At 46.6% G+C, this 12,154-nt stretch overlaps 1 protein-coding gene across 1 annotated transcript in view; it reads left to right on the top strand.

The window, feature by feature from the left end:
- Nucleotides 1-7,579: 7,579 nt before the first annotated feature.
- LOC126525507 (transmembrane channel-like protein 7) overlaps nucleotides 7,580-12,154 on the top strand; it is a 97,271-nt gene continuing 92,696 nt past the window's right edge. The window contains exon 1 of the mRNA XM_050173399.3: nucleotides 7,580-7,897. Coding sequence (XP_050029356.2) covers nucleotides 7,834-7,897 — 64 coding nt within the window. The 5' untranslated portion in view covers nucleotides 7,580-7,833. The remainder of the gene's footprint in view (nucleotides 7,898-12,154) is intronic.

Raw genomic sequence — 12,154 nt, 5'->3', positions numbered from 1 at the left:
TAGGCGAGGGCCTTTGCCTAGAGAGATGCTCCTTTCCACTTGCCCCAAGCGAAATTCCTTCCCTGCGTTCTCCCACACCGGAGCTCGAGGATCGCGTGACGCATACGTCACGGGCCCCACCCTCATTTTTTTTTTCCTCGCCTTTCTGCTGTGCGGCACGCTTCCCTGACGGCGTCGTGCACGAGCTGTTGCGATTGTCCCACTTCGCGCAGCGCACGACTATGCGCGCTGTTCACGAGAATACCTGACTAGCGGTATAAGCACGGAGGAAGGAAACTAAGGAGAGGCCCTGACGTCACTCTTTGTGAAGCAAAAGTGAAGCCGGAATTTGGCGTTGCTCATGGCGATGCTCCGCCTTTTGGGCCACCCTCCTCTCTTGTTTACATCTTTCGCGAAACCACGCCGCGCTGCGCGTGGTGTCGCGCGCTCGCGCAACATCTGGCTGAGCACGGTGCAGGTAACACAGCGCAACAAGACACGGTGACTAACGCAAACCCGCCCACTCAGCGCCTTTGCCACGGCCCGAAACCTACCAGAGCAACACGTGTGAGCGCTCAAAACCATAACAACGCCGCCATTGTGGCCCAAAAGGCGTGGCCATACAACAACAAAAAATAAAAAAGCAGCAAAAAAATGAGAACCTACTACGTCATTTCCGCCACACTTTTCTCCTAGCGCGCGGAAGGGGGTAGGGCCGTTGGTAGGGCACGGAGGAAGGAAACTAAGGAGAGGCCCTGACGTCACTCTTTGTGAAGCAAAAGTGAAGCCGGAATTTGGCGTTGCTCATGGCGATGCTCCGCCTTTTGGGCCACCCTCCTCTCTTGTTTACATCTTTCGCGAAACCACGCCGCGCTGCGCGTGGTGTCGCGCGCTCGCGCAACATCTGGCTGAGCACGGTGCAGGTAACACAGCGCAACAAGACACGGTGACTAACGCAAACCCGCCCACTCAGCGCCTTTGCCACGGCCCGAAACCTACCAGAGCAACACGTGTGAGCGCTCAAAACCATAACAACGCCGCCATTGTGGCCCAAAAGGCGTGGCCATACAACAACAAAAAATAAAAAAGCAGCAAAAAAATGAGAACCTACTACGTCATTTCCGCCACACTTTTCTCCTAGCGCGCGGAAGGGGGTAGGGCCGTTGGTAGGGCACGGAGGAAGGAAACTAAGGAGAGGCCCTGACGTCACTCTTTGTGAAGCAAAAGTGAAGCCGGAATTTGGCGTTGCTCATGGCGATGCTCCGCCTTTTGGGCCACCCTCCTCTCTTGTTTACATCTTTCGCGAAACCACACCGCGCTGCGCGTGGTGTCGCGCGCGGAGCGCGCGCGCTCGCGCAACATCTGGCAGAGCACGGTGCAGGTAACACAGCGCAACAAGACACGGTGACTAACGCAAACCCGCCCACTCAGCGCCTTTGCCACGGCCCGAAACCTACCAGAGCAACACGTGTGAGCGCTCAAAACCATAACAACGCCGCCATTGTGGCCCAAAAGGCGTGGCCATACAACAAAAAAAAATAAAAAAGCAGCAAAAAAATGAGAACCTACTGCGTCATTTCCGCCACACTTTTCTCCTAGCGCGCGGAGGGGGAAGGGCCTCTCCTTAGTTTCCTTCCTCCGTGGGGTAGGGCCTCTCCTTAGTTTCCTTCCTCCGTGGGTATAAGTAAATGCTACGCGAATACTGAGGCAGACACAAGAGCATGATCGCACGTTGGAACACGGTATAAAATGACATACTTTTGTTGTCTGTGCGCGCGACTGCGCGACGTGGGAACAAGCTGACAAAACGGAAGTACTATCGTGAGCAATATATGAGCGGGAACACTGGAGCGCGTGTCAGATAGCCTCGAACCCCGCAATGCATGGGCGATACGTGGCGGCAGCCTTTGGAAACAAAGTGGAAAGGAAGACGCTGTTCTGATAACTGTTGGCACTCAAGTGCGGAACTTCGCATCGCCAACGCACATTGATAAAACTGATGTTGCGATTACTGATCGATAACTTTGTGCACCGAAGCGTTACACCGAAGCGTGAAATGCATGACTGAAAAAAAAAAAAAGTTCTCGCTGTAAGTTACTGTACACGTAACCGTAATTATCGGCTATCGGCGGCCAGTGAAATGCTCTAAGCTGCCGTTAACGCAGTGGCGGTGGAGTGCCAACAGTTAGCGGAAGAGCGTCCCCCTTTCTCCTCTGTTTTCGACGGCACCATCCGCGTATCGCTCTAACTCGGTTTCGAAGCTATTTGCCACGCGTACGCGTGTTCCCGCTCATATTGCTCACGATAGTGCATCTCTCTTAATTGCTGCGGTGCGAAGTAAAACAAGAACACGCAGACATTCGGTTTGTGTGTTTTATTCTCTAAACTTTAATTACACAAATAACAGATGTTGTCTTGAGTAATTATCGAAGTCACGTGTCACTACGAGCGACGTCACAGCAGTGCGATATACGTAGGCGCACTTGCGCGATATATACGTCGACTCTCCAGCTGGGTGCGCGGTGCCCGCGAGGAGAAAGGTAAACGGCGTTAGGTTTGAAATTTCGGGTCATTTTTCCGCGGCGCGTAGCGACGTAATACTTATCAGACATGGTCGTTAGCGCGCATCGTACGCACGGCGCTTGTCGGCTCAAAATGGCCACACCTGGTGAGCTTTAGTTCAGCCCCAACTCCTACGCCGTCTATTCAAATACATATAAAACGCAGAAATGCTTTTCTGAGATAACCCCTGGGCCGATCTTGATGAAATTTGGTGCATTTGAGACAAAAAGCTAAATTCTCGTGATTGTTGGTGAAGGAATTTGGATTTATGGCCTTGATTTTTTTACATAGATTGCCCTAAATCGGCAAGTTCGAAAAAAAGTAAGAGCACAAAGTTTGCGAATCCGTAACTCGTTCTGCATGTTTCAAATGCAGATTTACAAACAGATATTGCAGTTTTGTAAACAGCATCCGTGAGAACATCCAAATGGTACAAATTTGATACATTAATTTATGTTTCATGAATTGGTTCCAACGTTTACGAAGGTTTTGCAGAAGTATACTACTAGTCACATAATAGTGGCGTATTTGAGAGCCATGTATAATCCATCAAAATTGCCCGCTTTAGATGTACTATTAGGCGCTAATAGATGTACTATTAGGCGCACAGAACTGCGATATCATTTTTCATTACTGAGAGTTAACTTCATAGTTTCGTTTTCTGAAAAATTGCGATTTTCAGCAATCTTTATCAAAAAGATTTATAACATGACTGCTTTTCTTCTTTCCCTTCAGTGTGTATGTTGCAGTGGCTTCCAGTGAGTATATATATGCTTACCAGCTGCAATAAATAAATTGTTGAAAGCTAGCGCTCGTCCCGTGTTACTGCTTCGTCCTTGTGTCGTTCTTGCGCTATGTATCCCAGTTTATGGTTTACCAAAAGATGACGACTTAAATGAAAAATCCGGTTCCAACAGTCACTGGGTTATAACTTTTTTCCTTTAAATTCAACAAACCTTATCAAATTTGTTGCCGTACGTGGTTGTCGAGAAAACCGATTTCTCCTTTTCCATCTATGCGTACATGATCACCCTAGCTGTAGCTTCGCTCGGGTACGTGTTCCTAATATGTGAGTAGGACTTTTGCAAGAGCCTTGTAAACAAATTGAAACTTTATGTAAGATATAAATTGATATAATTTGTCCGCTTTGGATGCTCAAACGGATTCAATTTATAGAACTGCGATATTTGTTCTTGATGCAGAGCTACGGACTTGTAAACTTCGTACTTCTATTTTCTTTTTCGAACCTATCAATTTTTGAAAATTCATTTAAAGGTATTCTAGCCATAAATGAAACATCTGCTTCTCACAGCCACTAGAATTAAGCTTTATCTCTGAAATTCAGCAAATTTTATTAATATCGGTCCAGTGGTTGTCTCATAAAAGCGTTTTTACGTGCATAGGAATAGGCGGCATCGGAGTTGCGTCCAAGCTAAAGCTTCCTCTTAATGTTAATTGCATTAACGTCAACATTCATAGTGAGATGATTTCTGCCAGGATTTTTAGCATAAGCATAAAATGCATTCAAGCACACGCTGATGCTCCCAGTGAAAAAGCAAGTTACTGTCTGAAAAAGTGTTCATGTGGCGTAGACAGGGGATGACATGCGGTGTTTCGCGGAGGGACTTTTCGGTGCGTGAGGATTAAGCGAAAAGTTGAATTAACCGAGTAAAATTAACGGGGCTTGACTGTAGTTGAAATTATGGGGTTTTACGTGCCAAAACCAGTTCCTGATTATGAGGCACGCCGTAGTGGAGGACTCCGGAAATTTTGACCACATGGGGTTCTTTAACGTGCACCTAAGTCTAAGTACCCGGGTGTATTCGCACTTCGCCCCCATCGAAATGCGGCCGCGGGATCGAATCCCGTGGCCGGGATTCGATCCCGTGGCCGGGATTCGATCCCGTGACCTCGTGCTGAGCAGCCTAACAGCATAGCCACTGAGCAAGCACGGCGGGCATATATATATATATATATATATATATATATATATATATATATATATATATATATATATATATATATATATATATATATATATATATATATATATATATATATATATATACATATATGTATGTATGTATAAAACCTGCAGGCCGCTTACTAACGCAAAATTGTTGGGGGGGGGGGGGTCGACACGTTCCCGGTGTGCCCTCCTATTTGCCACTGCCAATTAAGCACCAGCATGACTACAGCGGGAGACATCTTGAGATGCGCTTTTTTCCTGCAATGCCTCACTTCCATACATGTGACTGTTCTGTAACGACAAATATTTCTTAAATACAATTCGCAATATAGAGTGCCATAACACGTTCAACATTGCCCAGCGTTTGCGTAGTCCTTCTTCTTTTCTTACGCCTGCCTTCTTACCACTTGGCCTCTGTCCATGAAATCGTTGACATGCAAACATAATTAATTCCATTGCTTAATTCGTGGTTTTTTTCTGCGAAAAATTGTTGGGGGAGGTGGGGGGCGACACGTTCCCGGTGTGCCCTCCTATTTGCCACTGCCAATTAAGCACCAGCATGACTACAGCGGGAGACATCTTGAGATGCGCTTTTTTCCTGCAATGCCTCACTTCCATACATGTGACTGTTCTGCAAAGACAAATATTTGTTAAATACAATTCGCAATACAGAGTGCCATATAACACGTTCAACATTGCCCAGCGTTTGCGTAGTCCTTCTTCTTTTCTTACGCCTGCCTTCTTACCACTTGGCCTCTGTCCACGAAATCGTTGACATGCAAACATAATTAATTCCATTGCTTAATTCGTGGTTTTTTTCTGCGAAAAATTGTTGGGGGATGGGGGGGGGGGGGGGGGGGCGACACGTTCCCGGTGTGCCCTCCTATTTGCCACTGCCAATTAAGCACCAGCATGACTACAGCGGGAGACATCTTGAGATGCGCTTTTTTCCTGCAATGCCTCACTTCCATACATGTGACTGTTCTGCAAAGACAAATATTTGTTAAATACAATTCGCAATACAGAGTGCCATATAACACGTTCAACATTGCCCAGCGTTTGCGTAGTCCTTCTTCTTTTCTTACGCCTGCCTTCTTACCACTTGGCCTCTGTCCACGAAATCGTTGACATGCGAACATTATTCATTCCATTGCTTAATTCGTGGTTCTTTCTGCGAAGTATCGTCGACATTTAAAGTGGACGTTCGGAGCGCACGTCTGGAGCAGCCTGATCCGCTGTAAAAACGAGGAGCCCACCTTGGCCGAGCGCGGTACCCGGTACGTGTGTGCCGCAGTTTGAAGGTGCGTCGTCTACTGCCGCCACAGTTATAATGCGCCATCTTCCCACTCGCATACCGGGACACGGGCCAAAACTCCGTGCGGCCCTTGACAAGACCCGCCGCCGTATGAGTTTTGTTTGTTTGTTTGTCGCTACTCGGTCTCGTCAGTCTGACGTATGTACTCCGCGGTGCCAATTCGGGCGGCGCGAGGTCAGGCCTGTCCCACATGAGACCTGGGGTCGCGTCTGCTGAGCCGCGCTCTCAGACACGCCTGGGCTTTGCGTATGCATCGTGGGACGGGACTTACGAGCTGCCCGCATGACTATAGTGTTATACGTATACGTACCGAGGAGCTGATGCGCTCGAGGTGAGACCCTTTTGCTTATTTCTGAAGATTCAAGCTGTTTGCAACCTAGGTCGCAATCATATATAGCGCACGTGGTTATCCACATCGAAGGCTGCGCGTTGCTTTTCGATGTAGATTTCGTAGAAATTGTGGAAAGTAATAACGCAAGGAACGGTGACAGACCTGAGAATAGACACCACACGAGCGCTGTGTCTCGTTTCCGTTTTCCTTGCACTGTTCCAACGCCTTCTATAATATGATCTCAACTGTATATGTCCGACGTCGTACCCCTTTGTAGATTTGATTGCGGGCCCGTCTCCATGGGTACGAGCACTGCGAGGTAATTCATTGCCGCTGTGCGTTTGTATCGCTTGTTTTAGTGATGATTAACTGACAAGATTTGTTTGGTATTTGTTTCGCCATATAACATGCCTGCGTGCATATAACATATATAACACATATGTGTTATATATGTTATATGCACGCTGGCATATATGTTATATAGCACATATAACGGGAGATCGAGACAAATATCAAAACTAGAGCTATATATATATATAATCTTAATTTGAGAACATTGTTCTGCGGGCACTAATAAAATTAGTTAATGTTTTCGTTTAATTATTCTTTCCCTAGTTTACCCCCGCTGTAGCCGAATGGCCATAGTGTTGCGGTGGTGAGCTCGAGGCCGTGAGTTCCATCCCGACCGCGGTGGCTGCATTGAATGCAAAGCACTCGTGTAACGTGCGTGCACGTGCGCTGGTTGTACGTCAAAGAACCCCGGATGGTCAAATTTAATCCGGAGATTCCCGAGCTCCATCGCGTGCGCGCGCGTGGGAGAAATATGGGGGAATGGTAGATCGGCGTGAGCACCCTCTCAAAACCACACGAATATAGTTTGCCTTACGTGACATCCACGCTTTGATGCTGTGAAATCAGCTAAACAACCTCGACCTGTACCGTGTGCTTCAGTTCGTGTGTGCAGCATACGTACCGGTTGTCTGACGAAGAGTGCATGTGCGCATTTACGCCAAATGCGCCTTTGTCATGAACGGAAGTCCAGTGCAAAATTCTCACAAAATCAGAAATGTGCCGCTATATGTCATGATTTGGAAATCAATTGTAAAAGGATAATGCTTGCGTATCACTTCCTGACCTGTTTTATTACCGCTAGCAAGCCGTTCCTATATTCAATTTTCCCTCTTTCCGATGATGTAGAGGGATTAGGCGTACTGTGCTGCAGCAAAACGTTCGGATAAAGTAAATACTTTGCTGAATGGCAAATGTTTAGTGAATGAATCACAAGTTTAGTCGTGAGAGCCATTTGTATGAATGTTTTACATTATAAATCAAAGTTTTGCGTAGACATAACAACAGAAATATTTTGCATGCGTTGTTGAATGCCGGCTGACGTTGCTCTAGCATGTGTAGAGATAGACGACGGGTCATCGGCCATCATCCATCTTTTCGAAAACTTTTCTACTGTCGCGAAACAAACTTCACTTGTCGAACGTGAGAAGCGTGACGTAATCGTCGCGTAGTGCTTTCATCCGGCCAGAATATTGATGTCCGACGCCCAAAACTATCAGAAAAGGGATAGGCTGAAATGACACCGACGCAGTCGTTCGGGAACAAACTTTTGCGCTTTCCGCTGACTCGCATCGCTCTGCTGAACTATTGGTAACCTTGGCGTAACAAATGTCGAATAAATTTGGGGAGTGTTGTGAGCACGGTGACGACGACGATGACTCGGATATGTCAGGTGAGAAAAGCAGCATTTATTTTGAGATTTATCATGGCCACTGTTATGCGCTCTTCCTTTCACACCTGTTGTTTGGTTTCGCACTGCCAACGGGCTGACATGCAAAGTATTTCCGCAGAACGTGCAGCAATTGAGAATTGTTTTGCCCTTTCCATGCGCGCGAATTTCCGCCGTGAGCACAACTTGACATGCGCTTTTTAATCTGCGAGAAATGTTTTCATGATGTAGCGTTGCTAGTTTTAAGAATCAGGAAATCATAGCATTAATTGGTGCAGAAGCACGAAAACTGACAACTATAACTGTAAATGCGTCACAAAAGAAAAACGCAGCTTGCACGTAATGTCGTGGATTCTGTATTCGAGGGTGTATTTAAAAAAAAAAATTCTGTAGATAAGTTGTAGCTAGTAGTTCTGGTACAGGGTCGAGGTAAGGTCAGCGTTGTGGTTAAGTACGTCAGTGCGAACCATTTGTATGAAAGGGAGCACCCGAATTTGCACTCTACTCGAAATATAATATGTGTTCCAGTGGATCACATGTTCCGCGGGAAAGGTACTATTGTACAAATACTAGTTCACATCTAAATGTCATGGTTAACTGCTGCCATTTCCTGTCATATTGCTCACAGGTGCACTCGAATACTGCAAAGTAGGCATCGTGTTTCATATATGGCTAATAATGAAGAGAACCTTGGTCATGCCATCATCATATTCAGCATCTGTGTGATGAAAAAGCCTCATGGCAAACATTTTCCTGCATATACTAGGAATTTATCTGTATACGTTATTCCACCGTGCAAGCTTGCAAGACCTTTCATGAGCATAACTGCAGTACAAAAAAAAATTGTACCATATTCTGCTAGAACTCTTTGTTGGCGTGGCAGTATGTATATAAATTTGTTTTGTTCCCCCTGGGCAAATCCTATCAGCATCTGACGTGTAGCCAGAGGAGATCGCACAGAAGTAAGGAATCCCAAGAAGCACAAAAGTAATTGTAATAATTTTGATTGCAATCTGAAGGGAAGTCATATTGCAATGATAAGGCTGGAGACCCATACTAAAAATATTTTTCCATGTAACGGTTTGTTACCGTTGATTATTGCTTATGCCTTATTCAGAGACACCTTTACGGTGGCAAACATCCCAAGAAACGTGCATCCCAATTACAACCGAGGTAGAAGAAAGGCAAGAGCCGAGGCTCTGCTCCGTTGATTTGGCAGAGAGAGAAGCGCACGCTTTGTCAACGCGGCCGAATATCCGAACGGCCAAAAATACACCACCGTAGTCACAGACACAAACTCCAAAATCAGAACCGCATGTAGTGTATACACCAAACACTCGGAAATAGCAGAGGAAGTAGCGATTGCGCTGGCCCTCTCACAACAGGAATGCGAAGTCGTACTAAGCGACTTGCAAACGGCAGTAAAGAATTACGCCAAAGGTAGAATTTCCAAGGTAGCCCTGTCCATTCTGGCCAAAGCGGGCAGATCCAAAACCGCGAGCTCGAGGATCATATGGTTCCCCGCACACCTCACCACGGAAGACGATGCACTCCCAAACCTGAACGAGACGGCACACTGGACGGCGCGAGACATGACCTGCCGCGCCGAACAGGGCAACGCCTCTCGCACAATAGCGAACACTCCTCGCCCAGTACGGGACAGGCTCACCAGGTACAACGACATAACCAGTGCATATCTAAATGCCAGAAGGATTTACCCACCGCCGAGTCCCAAATTGAACAGGAGGCAGGCCGTCGCCTGGAGACAACTCCGGATGAACACCTTCCCTAATCCATTCCGTCTGAAATGTATCTTCCCAGATAAGCATCAGGACGACATGTGCAAATTGTGCCAGGAAGGACCAGCAACACTCAAACACATGTTGTGGGAGTTCAGTGTAGTTATACGCCTCGTGCACCGCCTATAGAGGCGCCACTGATAGCCACCTAGTGGGCGCTTCCAACAGTACGTGCGGGAGCAGTAGCAGACGACAACGCTTTGCAGCAAGGGTGGCTGAAGTTCGCGGCTGCGATTTGTCCTTTGTTTGGGCACCAGACTGCTTCTGTGGCGACAGCTGTAGGGAAGACGCAGATCTCTGTGGGAGCGGGTATGAACACGATGTTACCGGTGTTTGGGACAACATGGTCCACATACGTGCCAGGTGCGTCCCGCAGACAAACGTCATGAAGACCATTTACATGAAGTGGAGCTCTTGAGAACTAGCCGACAAATTTTGTTGACTAATGCGATGTCTCGACCGTGTTTTTTAAAAAATTCTAGCCTTGCAGTAATGCTGCTTCTGTACGTCAATAATAAGCACGCATCGTTAGTGCAGACTTAGAAAACAAATCTGCACGGTGCGATGTCTGCATATGCCATTGTGATTTTTCTGCCGATGAATACATGTGACGTCGCCGAATAAGTGTAGTCAAAATCGCCTGAACAAGAGCAATTGTGAATTTATTGATAGAAACGCGTACACTAGTCAACGAAGTCACCAAACGCACGGGTTAATAAAAGCGCGTGTTAGCGCTGTACCGCCGATGAACTGCCATTCGTGCTGCAGTTTTTGCAATTTTAAATTCCCCAAGGGAGCTGCTTGGAAACGTACAAAGCTAAAGTCTGACTAACTTTTCATTACTTTTTTTAATGTTACTAGAGAGAGGTGCCACATGATATATCTAAAGGCAGAGCAGCGCCAGTCAAAGTAGATGAGTGCTGGTGGCAAGGCCGGGTTTAGTCCTCTGCGGCGTAAGCATAATAAGAAAGAATTCAGTTGAATACAAAATTAACATGCAAAAGGGACTACATTGTGAAACAAACAAAGCGCTCGGCGTGTTAAGTCTGCTCAGACAGCATCAAGGTGTGATGACTTACCAAACGTGACGCGAACTATTCAGCGAAAAATGGAACAAAAATACCACATGCAGCAACTATTAGCAATTCTGGCCCTGAGCTACCTATTTTCTAAACACATTTCTCAAAAAACCACAATATCTAAGATGCCCTCGGGCGGAATGAATAAAGCTGTTAAAGAAGCACTTGCTTGGTGTCATTCCGTTAAGACACAGTGTGTATTATACCCTTTACAAACGAGGCAGGGTGAAAACCTCAACAAGAATAAACAAGAGTTATGCATGAAGCAACTAGCAACAGTTAAACATGTGTGAAGCCACGCATAATATAGGTGTAAAAACATGAAGTGCGCGACAGCTGGTGCGAGGTTTTACCGAGCCACATAAAACTAACAATTTCAGTTCTTGCAAACTTCTGTAGCTTTAACATACAACACAATGCGCTCATGCAGCCGTGCTGCCTAGCTAGCCCAACACGGTAAAGAAGCGGAAAACAATATAAGCGGCAAACGGCATTCCGAACTTTAGTGAAATGTCTTTAAACCGCATGCTGCACTGTAGACAAACTTCGTCGGTTACGTGTCCAACTATGATAGAGTAAAAAAAAAAAAAACACCGAAGTGACAAAGGAAAGGATGAGAACAAGAAATTTCCCGCCAAAGCGACGATCCATTGCTACCATTGCTCTTGCTGATGAGGCTTTGCGGGGAATGATTAGAACCGTATCGCTGGCACATTTTTGCCAGTATTTGAGCCCCCCACCCTGCAACAATTCTTCGACATTCCTTGAAACTTTGGCCATCCCACACATGCGAAGGGTGTTGCCTATTTTGCTCTGAAAACACGAATAAGACGGAGAAGCACTATCAGCGACACAACAAACTACGGCGTGCTACGGCGCGCGGCTCGCTCCTCTCCTGTGTGTTCTGCGCAAGGCCGCCACCAGTGGCGTGGCCACCGGCGTGCACTACGCGTATAGGAAGGATGGCAGTTGCTCCGGAAACCATGTCGTCGAGGTGGGCCGCCGCTCTGCGCAGCTCGGACCTCGAAATCTAGACGTGGGCAGTCCAGCAAGCCTGTGAGACGGCGTTGAGGCAGGGCCTTGATGTTCCCCCGTGGGGGAACGTCATAAATAAATGCTAAATAAATGGTTGTTGGAAAATAAAAAGATGTTACGTTCTGGAAAAAGTCATGAGCCATTCCACTCTGTGAAGGTGGATAACCAGCACAACTGTTTAGCACACAACACAGAGGTGGCAGAATTTTGAACAAAGGTATGAACACATTTATTGCCGTGATCAGTGGTGATTGTGATCATAGGTACGCACACACATTCTCGTATCGCCTCTGTTATTAAATGCGTAAGCATTTCGAGAAATTTGTCCGTCACGTAAGACAACGAAT

The sequence above is a fragment of the Dermacentor andersoni genome, chromosome 8 (assembly GCF_023375885.2).
Source record: "Dermacentor andersoni chromosome 8, qqDerAnde1_hic_scaffold, whole genome shotgun sequence".
Lineage (NCBI taxonomy): Eukaryota > Metazoa > Arthropoda > Arachnida > Ixodida > Ixodidae > Dermacentor > Dermacentor andersoni.
This window is presented reverse-complemented; position numbering and strand designations above follow the sequence as displayed.